The sequence below is a fragment of the Erythrolamprus reginae genome, chromosome 2, assembly GCF_031021105.1.
Source record: "Erythrolamprus reginae isolate rEryReg1 chromosome 2, rEryReg1.hap1, whole genome shotgun sequence".
NCBI lineage: Eukaryota > Metazoa > Chordata > Lepidosauria > Squamata > Dipsadidae > Erythrolamprus > Erythrolamprus reginae.
Window position 1 is genome coordinate 219,902,608 of NC_091951.1, and position 12,502 is coordinate 219,915,109.

At 37.5% G+C, this 12,502-nt stretch overlaps 1 protein-coding gene across 3 annotated transcripts in view; it reads right to left on the minus strand.

The window, feature by feature from the left end:
• The window catches only part of SIDT1 (SID1 transmembrane family member 1), an 82,273-nt gene that overhangs the window by 25,779 nt on the left and 43,992 nt on the right, over nucleotides 1-12,502 (minus strand). For all 3 annotated transcript variants that reach the window (XM_070741927.1, XM_070741926.1, XM_070741925.1), the window contains 6 exons: nucleotides 11,155-11,221; nucleotides 9,386-9,459; nucleotides 8,161-8,284; nucleotides 6,274-6,391; nucleotides 4,762-4,898; nucleotides 3,091-3,196 (listed from right to left, as the gene is read on the minus strand). In XM_070741927.1, the coding sequence (XP_070598028.1) occupies nucleotides 3,091-3,196; nucleotides 4,762-4,898; nucleotides 6,274-6,391; nucleotides 8,161-8,284; nucleotides 9,386-9,459; nucleotides 11,155-11,221 (626 nt within the window). The remainder of the gene's footprint in view (nucleotides 1-3,090; nucleotides 3,197-4,761; nucleotides 4,899-6,273; nucleotides 6,392-8,160; nucleotides 8,285-9,385; nucleotides 9,460-11,154; nucleotides 11,222-12,502) is intronic.

Sequence of the window (12,502 nt, forward strand, 5' to 3'; positions counted from 1 at the left end):
TTATAAGGATTTATAAATCTGAATTTATTATAATTTATAAGGATCCTTGACTACCAATTATTTTAACACTAGTGATAAAAATATCACTTTTCATATTATTATTAGGCAGCTGTAAGCTAGGAAATTTTGAGGTACTTAAGAATGGATTTTTGTAGGAGTTTATTGTAATCTCAATTATGAATGGTAATCACAGGCTGTGGAGGCGAAAAATGGCCCAACGAGCTTACCAGAAGTTTAGAAACATTCAGGAGGCTTTCCTGAATCCTCTGGATGGTGAAAAATGGCTCAACAGGCCTACCAGAAGTTTGTTCTAGTAATCTGCTTGGGTCCATTTTTCACCATCCACAGATTCCGGAGGCTTTCCTAAAGCCTGGGGAGGGCGAAAACAACCCCCCCCAGCCTTCCTGAAGGCCCAAAATTAGCTGGGCAGCATGCTGGAACTGACATAGGGCAATGCCTCGCATGCCCTCAGATATGGCTCTGTGTGCCCCCCGTGGCATGCATGCCATAGGTTCACAATCACAGTTATAGGCCTAACATTCCTTTTATAGCTTCCAGAGCACTTCCAGAATATGTCGCCAAAAATTAACAGCAAAAATATCAACTTTCAAGGAATATAGGTTTTCCCAATTTGTTTGCTACATGGCAAACTTTTGCAATAATGTGTTTACTCATTTCACCCCTTAATCATCTAAATTTAGAAGTAGGGTGCTTCTAAGTAACATTTCAATCCCACCTAAAATTATCATACTATCAACCTGGTCTTTAACACTCTCTGAGGCTGGAGAAATAGAAAAAGAAAGTTAATTCTAGCGCTTCCTGTAAATCGCTCATTTCTCTTAAAATTTCAGTGCAACTTATCTCTTGAAGACAAATTCTGAGATCTGAACTGCTTTCTACCAGCTCTGGCTGATACACAAATGTTGACATAGATAATATGGAATATCAGATATCATAATCCACACAGTGGGAAACTACAGTTTTATCAAAACAGAGCTGCTAGAATCTTGACCAAGACTGGGAGAATGGAAATGTTTCAATAAGTCCCAATTCATTTTTGAATGCAAACAGATATTTGCTTTAATACTGTACATAAAAGTTTTACAAACTAAGAACATGTGTATCTGAAAGCTATCTTTCCCTCTAAGAATCGTTGCTACCATTACCCAAATCTCAAAATAGATGGTTATGTTAGCTGGTTGTGTCTTTACTATGCCATGCTCCAAGTCCCTGCAAGGAAGTAACTTTGACCTTTTATTTTCTCAGGTCTTTTCAATGTTTAACTAGAGATACCATCATTCTATATGACTCAGCTTCCCTACCATACTTTTTTTTGGGGTAGGATGTTTTTTTTAAATCAGGCCCTATGGAAGCATTTTATTAAAACAATCTACCAATAAGCTTGCTGAAAGGTGCCCATTTATACCATCTCCAACAAACAGCATTCTTGAGAAATAACAGAGTAGTTATGCCATCCGGTTTGTTTTACAATATCTATTCAGAAAGCATTGGGGATTCAAGCTATTGACTTGAATCCAGAAAAATCCAGAAAAATGAGTATGCGTCTTAGTCTTGCTGCGCAAGTCCCTTTTTGCTTAGTCCAGAGGGGGAAGGTTTAACCACAAATGCTAGTTACCTGGATCAGAGACATCTGGCTCCAAGTGAAGCAGAAAAGAAAAGGAGGGGGATGCTTGTGAGAATAATATATTGACACAGCAAGGGAGTGTAAGGAAGCTAGGAGATGTCTTCAAATGTTTGCCAACCAAAATGTACATACATGCACAATTATCACCTCTATGCTCCCTGTGAGAAGCACTACCTGCTGAAAAGTAACTGTTGCTTTCAGTACACAACACAAAAAAATACATATGCAATCAGTATTAAGTAATGCATAAAAATATCAACATGGATTATTTGTCCTATTTCTCAACCTTGCTGGCAGTAGAATCCTGGGAGCTGAAGTACATACATCTTAAAGTTGCCAAGATTAAGAAACAAATGTAATCCATCGAAGGAAAAAAACAGTAAGAAAAAGTAAAGCTCATTCTCATATCCTGTCTGTTTGAATACATTGGCTTTCTGAATTTATAATCTATTAATTAGAGGTAGTAGATATAGAGGTAGTTAGGAATTTTTCTTTTGCTGCCAAAAAGACTTACTTTGCAGGTCTCTATGTAAATGCTTTCTATTGGTTAGACATATGTTCTAAAGGCTTTCATCTCTTTCCCTTTTCACTTCTGACTCTGACCTCTGCACTTCAGCTACTTACTCAGTTCACTTTCTCTTCATAATGGACCTCCAGGGTTTTAGTAGTTAGCTACTAAATAGTCACTATGCCAGAAACTACAACAGTAATAGGGACACTATGCAGCAAGGTAAATGCACCAACAAAAGAAGACTGGATGGAGTCAAGATAGTAGAAAGATACTTAAGAAGAATTGCAGATTAAAGGTTAACATTACGAATGGACAATAATTCCAGTCTAGCAGCTCAGATGGAGATATAAAATCCATCCCAAAACTTGTTTTTCTATGTGGAAAGATGGATTAGCAAAAAGCAGTTCATAATTTTTCTCTCAATCACAGAATATGTGTCTGCATCTGAAACATTTTATCTCAATATGTATATGTATCTACAGCACTACTTTGCCAAAAAAAAAATAACCTGGTTACCTAAACAAGTATTGGACTTTGAGACAGATAAGATGAATTATAGTTGAGGACAACAAAAATTGCATTTTGATGTCATGTACAAAGCATAATGATACCATTCTAACTAATCAGCATACATCAATTACATCAATGACCCCAGGTGTTACCCCACTGACTCACCAGGAAGTTTCAACACAGCTTGCAGCTGCTGAGCCAGCACACCACACCCACCCACCAGTATTTATAGAGGGAGGGCAGCTCAGGTCTCGATGTGTTTGCCCTAGAACAAGGACAGGAGCACCAGCCTGGCTAAGTATATTGCTTCTGCAGCAGACTCTTCAAAATTTAAAACTCTATTGTATCTGCAATTCAACAGTGTTTGGGCTAAAATCCTAAAATAATTCGATTATAATTAAATTTACTTCCAAGTAAAACTTACCTATCTTAAAACGACCCATGTAGTAAATCTGGGTGCTAAGACCAAGAGAGGCCACAACATGGATGATGGAGAAGAGAACCCAAAACCACACATTTTTCCCAAAAACCTTAGAAGGAATAAATAAATAATTATTCCAATATCAGACACACATACTGTATTTCAAATGTAATAAAATTAAATACTTTATAGTGAACCTTTTCCAACTTAAACTAGGTTTGGTGATCAGGAAGGATTGGTAAGTCATACCAATAAATCAATTATTATAGTAATCAGTAAAATCTAGTAGTAATTTAATAATGCAGCTGTAGAATAGGGAGGGGAATAGATAATTGTCTGATTTATATTTTAATGTAATTTAATTTAATTTACTGTAATCAAATTGCATTTCCAAAAATCTAAATGCAAACTAAATATAAATGCAACTTTTGATTATTTTATTAAGACAATAAGTTGTATTTGAGTTGCAATAGTGAGTTTATTATTATGGTTTATTATTTTTACTTTTTAAAACTGTTCTTACTTACTGATTTGATAATTTCATTAAATCCGGGACTGAACCTAGATTCTGAGAAAAGCAGTCTCTCTAGGCTGTGATACTTACAATGCTTTCTATAATAATTTCTGGCATTGTTATTTAATAATACATAGTTCTCTCTTTCATTTTATATATTTATCCAATTTAGGAAGTGCCCATCTTATTATTTAAGTAACTCTGAGCAGTTTGTAACCAAAAAGTCATAAAAACATGTAAAAGATACAGTGAAATCAGAATTAAAACCAAATGACAAAGAGGTAAGAACAAGGTTAAAAAGTAAGTTAAATGGAAGAGGAATCACTCTCCTGCCACCAACCACCTCTAAGGTTGTATACCATTTTTTGATTCCCATGTCAGTTGGCAAAACTTCATGGTCTTTTGGAAGGCTTGGAGAGTAGGGCCAGCTTTGCCTTTGGGGGCAAGATAGAGCAGGGACAATGGAAGGCAATACTCTCTTCCTAGACCTTGCCAATAAGAATTCTTTAACTAATGCATCCATAGCATGGATAACATATCACTATGCTTGATCAAGTGGGAAGGTTGATATAATTGGGATAAGACGATTTTCAGGTAACTTGGTCTTGAAGGGCTTTAAAAGTTACACCCATAATTCTTGGGGTGCCTAGAACTATTCATGCAGCCACATTCTGCACCAGCTACAGCTTCTAGATATTCTTCAAGGATACCCCAAATTTTCAAATGGACGGGGTTGAAGCACTAGACATGTTTGACTCTAGATGGCAGTGCTCACCTCTGTTTCTTAGCCAAGGGAGCCAGGGTTGTCCAAAAACACTTGGTCCATGGTCACATGGCCAAAACAATTGTATATGCAGAGGCACATATAACACTGTTACCTTCCCACCAATGTACCTATTTATCTACTCACATTTGCATCCTTTCAAATTGCCAGATGGGCAGGAGCTGGAGCAAGTGACATGCACTCACACTGTGCAATGCTTTTCCAGCTGAAAAGCTCAGTTTCTTTGCTGAGCCATCACACTCCCACTTGAGCATACATAGCTGCTGTTTTTCTGCTATTTGGTATCAATGGAAAGTTTAAGTTCATGATTGTTTTTCAGAAGTTCTGCCTTACTTTCCCATGATTCTATGTACAATAGCATAAGACACAATCCTACCACTCCAAGTACAGCAAGGCAAATAACCACTGCAAAGGATGCATAGGCTGAGTAAGCACTGGCGTTGATGTCGGGGTGACGAGTCTGATATAGCTTTAGCATACACAATCCTGCAATCATATACATGAAAGAGGTATCTGCCAAAAGAAGAGAAAACAGAACAGTTCTTATCGTGGTTACTTATGTTAACATTAAGAGATAACTATCTAGACCAACTACTACATAATAATGTTAATCATTAAAAGAACTGTTGTTGTAAAGGGCTGAAATTTCTAGAATGAGGCCAAATAATGAAATAAAACCCATTCTCCAGATTGCAATGTCAATTTCAGAGCAAGACTTCTAAACCCTTTTGATTGTAGCATAAGGACCTTGGGAACTAATGACCAAAGATATGGGGAACTAATTTTTCAAACCTACAGTCAGCAGAGGAACCCTAAAACCTCTTAACTGCAGGAGAAAACTAGATACTATATAAAAACACATCTTGTTCTTGTGTATTTATAATTGTTTTTTTAGAATTGGTAACAGCACAATTTTATGCATCTTACTTAATTAGTCTGTTAAAATCAAGAGGGCAGGCAGCAATTTTAAAATATCGGTAGTCCTCGCTTAACAACCAGACCCACCAAACGTTATTTATGACTTGTTTCTGGAGTTCTGATGGCTGCACGCATGTGCACACACAACACATACATGTCATATGGCTGCATTTGGATGCTTAGCAACCAACTCACCTTTATTGCCAGTTGCAGCATTTATGACTTACAACAATTGTTTGCTGTTTTTTGGTCTTTTTATTTACTTATTTATTTATTATTTAGATTTGTATGCCGCCCCTCTCCGTGGACTCGGGGCGGCTCACAGCAAAATATAACAATCGTAACAAATCCAAATAAATTTAAAATATTTTAAAAAGTTTAAAAGGAACTCCTTTGGTCAGTTTCTGTCAAAAAGCATCCGTAGGAATTCACTGGTTCACTTAATAACCACAGTGTTCACTTACTGACACATTTAACTAATGACTGACATACTTGCTTAAAGACTACCATAAAAATCAGGTCTGGTCACATAGGTGCCTTGACTTATGACCATCATGATTTATGATGGAATTCCATCAAAATGGTTATAAGTCAAGGTTTAGCTGTGCTTCTCCTCCTCTAGAAGAACATTACATATATAAGCTGTGTTTGCCCAATATATAAATCTAAAACGAAGAGGGTTTGTTCATGCTACAGTCTGTTCTGTGAATGAAGGCACTTTTTCCAACATTGTTATGACAACTGAACATCTCACGTAATACTAGTTTTCAGAAAAAAACAAAAAAGTTGTTTCTTCAGGTTCATAGCATACAAACTTAAATACAGTGATGAAATGTTAGAAAGTGACTCATCCTGTTTGCTTGACTGTTTTCTTTATTTTTTAAAAAAATCTTGAGAGGCTGCTAAACCCAACCTGTCCAAAAGGCCAGAAGGCTTTCATAGGTCTTGACTGTAAAAACCCTCCACTTACCAAACTGGAAATTAGTGTAGTTTGGACAGACATGGTAGCAAGCACTGAGGACACCTTCCATCATTAAAGCAACACCCATGGCATAGAAGAGGCCAAAATGCTTAGGGATCCCATATTCCTTGAAGGTAAGAGAAGATAGAGGAAGAACCAAGCAATGTATTATAACTTATCAACCTGTTTGTTAATTCAGAACAAGTAAAACAGTTAATTAAATGAATAGATAAAACAATTAAAACTCAATAAACAGCCAAAATTATTAACAAATAACCAACTGAAAAAGGTGGACCACAGTTTACCATATAAACAGTACCACTTAATGTGGTCTTTTACTTCCATATGGAAAATATGAAAGGTGACTTCCAATTTTGCTTTCAGCAACATCAGAAGCCAGGACTGCAAGCTCCGTAGCAGGCTCCAAATGCTCCATGTCCAAGGGTCTGGATTTGACCTAAGCCCCCTTGTAGAGGGGATGAAGCAAAGGGGGACTGCCAAGAAGGTAGAGGGGAGCCGCAGCTCCCCTCCCTGATCTAGAAAGCCCCTAGCTGACAGCGTAGAGCAGTGGCAGCAAACATGGCTGCCACAAAGCTGAAAGAAGAACAGAAAAACTAAGACTGAGTAGGAAGGAAAAGTGAGTGGTTTGCGATCTGGGCTACAAAGGATTGTTACTTTTTAAGAATAACCCCAAAAATACAAGGAGGAAAAAATATGGAAGTCAAATGCTAGCGGCTGGTCAAACATAGTAAAAATTTGAAGAAAATGTTTAGGAAATATTAATATAACTAAATTTATTACTGCATACCTATCTACATACTGGTTTTATAAATACAAAATAATGAAATTGAGAGCACAAAATAACAAAGAGGAATAATATTGACTTGAAGCAGGAGCGCCATTTTAAAGAAATAAATAAGGGTGTAACCCTCAGAACTTTTGTTTCTGCTGGAAAAATAAAGCTGAGTAAACCAAAAGAAGGAAAAGAGATGGTAAAGTCCCCAGATTTTTCCTTTGAAATTTGGTTGGATTAAAAATGATAACGTGGAAATAAAGATATGGAATGGATACATCAGGATATTAAGGACATTATAAATAAACAGGGTATGGAAATGAAGGAAATACTTGCATAGAACTAAAACTGGAGAATATAATACAAAGAATAACAAGTACAGATCAGACAAATGAGGAAAATATGGAGGATCCTGGAAGAGTGGAGGAAACAGGGGACTCCAGGAAGGACATCTCAGTGACATCAAAGCTCCGCCCCTGGAATAGCCTTGTGGGATTCCTCACCTCCTTTTGCGCCTCCCGACCGGCCGACAGCTCCCCGGCTGTTCTGGGAAGCGCCGCCACCCAGCTGTCACCTTCAGAAACAGCCGGGGTGCTTCTCGGCGGTCTCTGGAACGTCGAACCCGGAAGTTCGGCAAAAGTTCAGGTTTGGGTTCGGGTTCGGGAGAGCGCCGGGAAACGCCCCGACTGTTCTGGAAGGTTATAGCTGGGCGGCAGAGCTTCCTGGCGCTTTCGCGAGCACCAAACTCAAAAGTTCGGCAAAAGTTCGGGTTCGGGTGCCGAACCTGAACCCGAACATTGTTGGGTTCGCCCAACACTACTACCAATACATACTTGACAAAACCAATAAATAAAATAAATAAGTCTTAAAGTTGCCAAGGTTGAAGACCCCTGTTTTAAATTCATCTTGGTTATTAGAACAAAAGCTTTGTAAAATCATGAGATGGCAGTCTGCCCAAAGGCATAGTATTTATCATAACAGAAAGAGTAATTTCCTTTATCAAAATCCTTGGCTCCACTGCCATTGTAAGAACCAGAAAAAGAGGCACTTTATACCAGTGTCCACAATGTCACCTTAACCCAGGAAGAAAATAGGGAGTATACCATTGCACAGATGTCTTTCCTTTCCAAGGAACGCCGATGGAGAAGGTCTCTGCACAACACAATCAACAGGAAAAGGACACCAAGCAACATATGGCCAATGTTGCTCAGGATGTTGTTGAAAGCACTGCAGAAAAACAGAAAAGCCATAAAATATATTTGCCTCTGGAACTGAACATATAAAATAATTGTAAGGGAATGCAACTACGTAAAATAGTACTGTATTTTTTTTTCTATTTCCAAGGGTCATCATAATACCATGTGCAAAGCTGTCTTTTGCAAGGCTGTGAAACTGGCAGTGATAACACTGGCTTTGTTTGGCTAACATTGTGAGGAACAGTAAAGAAGATGAAATACAGGTGAAACTCAAAAAATTAGAATATCGTGCAAAAGTTCATTTATTTCAGTAATGCAACTTAAAAGGTGGAACGTAATATATGAGAGAGACTCATAACATGCAAGGCAAGATAGCTCAAGCTGTGATTGGTTTTAATTGTGATGATTATGGGGTACAGCTCATGAAAACCCCAAATCCTCCATCTCAAAACACGGCTTGAACTATCTTGCTTTGCATGTAATGAGTCTCTCTCATATATTATGTTTCACCTTTTAAGTTGCATTACTGAAATAAATGAACTTTTGCACGATACTTTAATTTTTTGAGTTTCATCTGTAATCTGTCACCTCAGACCCCTGAGCTCCAAACCCAGGTGCAGCCACCTGAAATGTTTTTCATAATCAAAAACTAGGGGAAGAAATGTAGTTGTCCTCTATTCAGATTTCCAGTATTTCCCCAAAAATATTACTATCAAGAGCACCTTGGGGAGAATGGAATCCAGGACTATGATTGCCACCTCTGACTGCTACCAGACCTGAAATTTTGCCTCCACCCAATAAATGAACATGTAATCAGAGCTTTGTTATAATTAGCTTTTGGTTTTGTCAGCATTCCTTTTATGGGATTTTATTCTGTTTTTAATAAATGATATTATTAATCTGCAGCCAATATTGCTGTAATAATGGATTCAGGACTGGCCAGAGAACTGGACTAGAGATGCATTCCAATCCTTATATTCTACAAGTCTACGAACATTAGAGGTCATGCAAAAAAAGTATTTATTGCAAACCACTTACCCCACAGAAAATGTCCATCCCCATTTCCCAATTACACAAAAGGAAACTCAAATTAAAACCCAACCCACAAATTGGGAATGATCCTCATGCACACCTCAGGACTCCCAGCGGATGAGCACAAAGGAAGTTATAATAGCAGATGTCCTGATTTCCAGTCACATTCACCACCTAAAAAGTGGGGGGGGGGGGGAAAGAACCCGGCATAAACTTTTACTTGTATACATTGCACATCTCAGCTAAGATGATGAACAGCCAAGAGAGGAAAAACAAGCAATATTTGATATAGCTGAACTTCATTCCAAGCAACAGAGCCACTACATTTAGATTTTCACAGATATTCCAGTTGTATTTGGTGTATTGGATGTACTTCAACAACAGTTCCGTGGTTTGGTATGTTTCTTTCATGAGTGCAGCATAGCCAACAGGTACTGAAAAGTGTTCATTGCCATTGTGTAAAAACATAAGATTTCTGTAGAACAGTATTGGATAGATTAAATTACAGATTATTTTAACAAAATAAGCAGCCATAAATCTATAAAATACACTCAAAAGGGTTCAGGAAGCAAAATCTTTGTTGCCTGGTGTTATTTCTCTTCCATCTTAGGTTTTTTCCCCCTTCCAGAACAACAATGCATTTCCATTTCCTATGCACATGCATTCTATTTTTTCATGAAGGAACACAAATATGTAACAGATATAATAGGTCTTCTGGGGAATTAGCTCCATTCATTTCTTTTCCTATAATCTACATATAGAGAATATTCATTTGGAGCCACAATGCTCTCCACTACTCTGTGTCCTTGGCATCAAGACAAGGAGATGCATAGTTGATTTTTTTTCTCCTCTCCTCCCTCCTTTTATGTGTCCATCAGAATCCAGTTAGAAAACTTGAATAGTAAGACAAGCAGAGGCAGAAGGAATTTACTGGGAGAAATTAGAAGTCATAGTGGGGAAAAGCCAAGCGTCACACATTAAGTTGTGGATATTTTCCAGTTCCAGTGGCCCTAGCAAGGAGTTCATATGGAAGGCATGGGTCAGGTACAAACAACCAAGAATGACATGATGAGCTGATCAGAGTGGTATGTTTATTGTTGCTGGCCTATAGATAAGGATCTTGCCAGACTAGAGAATCTACCATATAACCACTAAATACTGCAAAGTTTTAGAGAGAATCTCCCTTCAATCTCTTCCTCCTCACAAGAGACTCATGGCCATTTCTCTCCTTCTCTCCACTCAAAATGAGATTTCACTACAGGTAGGGTAAAATCAGCCTCTTCTAGAATCATAGAGCTGGAAATGACCTTACAATATTCTAGTCTAACCCCCTGCCATACTTCCAACCTCCACAACAATAAGTAAGAAACAGAATTTCCCCATAGTAGAGCCCTCTGCTAGGATTTTCTTGAGTGTTAGAAACCAAGCAGAAATTGGTTACCAAGAAATTTGATGATAGTTGTTTAACTTGGGTGAGTGTCTTTTACATTAAACCCAGATTAATAAAGGAGAAAGGAGCATTGCAGATTTGACGATCAGTAATATTGTAGCTTTCAACTCATTTTGTTTTGATACTTCATTTCTGTAAGAGGTCAAATAAAACAAAGACATACTAATCACCAAATGAACAGACTAAAATAAAATGCTTTTGAGGTAATATGCATTTTCATGCAGGCCTGGATAAAATGTGCCTGCTGTTTGTTATCTCCTTTTAGGTGCAGTACACGAAAACACTATAAAAGCTAAAAAGTAAATAACTGGAACTGAACCTAAAAACAGTTTGCAAAGCAATAGGGCTAGGGAGTAAAAAGTAGGAAAAGATAATTAGCCTGGAGACTTGATTTGTGCTGAGAAGACACAGGAACTCACTGTTTGATATGTGATCACCAACTGGACCACAGGTAAGGCATAGAAAACAGCAATTGTGATGATGTTCCTATAGAATACAAAGCATTGTAATTAAATTGATGTGTGTGTTTCAATTGAACTTTAATAAATGGTCTGATCATAGTAACAAAAATTAATTATTTAAACTAAACACATGGCTATAAATGCCAAGATAATCCAGAATTTAAGATGACATAGATTTAAGATAGATACATTAAAAACACAAATAATAAATGCTTATGTGAAATATATGTCTGTATTAGTGGTGGGTTGCTACTGGCTCGCCCCGGATTGGGCAGTGGTGGCAGAAGACCACCCACCCGCCTGGACATTATCATGGACATTCAGAAGCACTGTGTGCAAGTTCCGAACCGGTAGCAAAGGTAAGTGAAGCCCACTACTGGCCTATATGTATATATAAGTAGCAGAAGCAAGGACAATACAGTACTTTAATTGCAATGATTCTAATGAGGATTAGACCTCATTAGAATTTGACTAGGAAATAAACAGGGCTTTTCTACATTTGGAGACTAGACTGAAAAAAATTACTTTATTTGGATTTACTTCTAAAAACTATTTGGATTATTCAAAATGCACTTATCTGTTTGGATCAATTAATCAGAGTAGCACACAGAGCCACAGAAACAATCTTGGAAAAACTGCAGTTATCAGTCAGCAAAACATGTTTTTAAGCTTAGGAAATGAAGAAAACATTAGAAACCCAGAGTGTCTCTGTGTTAATTCTCTGGAGTATGAAAGGTAAGGAAGACGGTAACAAAGAGAAAATCTTGCCAGGCACTGAAGACTCTGTTACTATAGTCTATATCAACATTTCTTAATGGTTTTTGCTCTCAGGAGTTCTTCCCACTTTTAAAAATGATGGAGGATCCCAAGAAAGGCTTTCTTTGCATGGGTTATATTTCTTTATATTTACTATATTAAATATTACAACTGATGCATTTTACATTGTGTAAATATAACCATATTAAATCTGACACATTTTTCATGTAGAAATCCCACTTTTTAAAAATATGACAAGAAGTGACACTTTTTCAATTTTTGCTAACATCTTTAATATCTGGCAAATGATTTGATTTCATGGATCTCCAAGATGTCTTGTGGGATGCTCGGGGGTCTTTTGGCTAGAGTTTAAAACAACATTGGCTTAAATAAATGAAATAGAGTTCCAATCACTCCTGACTAGGCAGGGCTAACATTCATACTGAGGTGTTGCATTAGCTGCCACTAGATTTTGGGTTACTATGCAGAGTGCTGTGGCCATTGCCTCTAATGCCTAGGTCTCTGTTACATCAGTATAAAATCTGCCCAT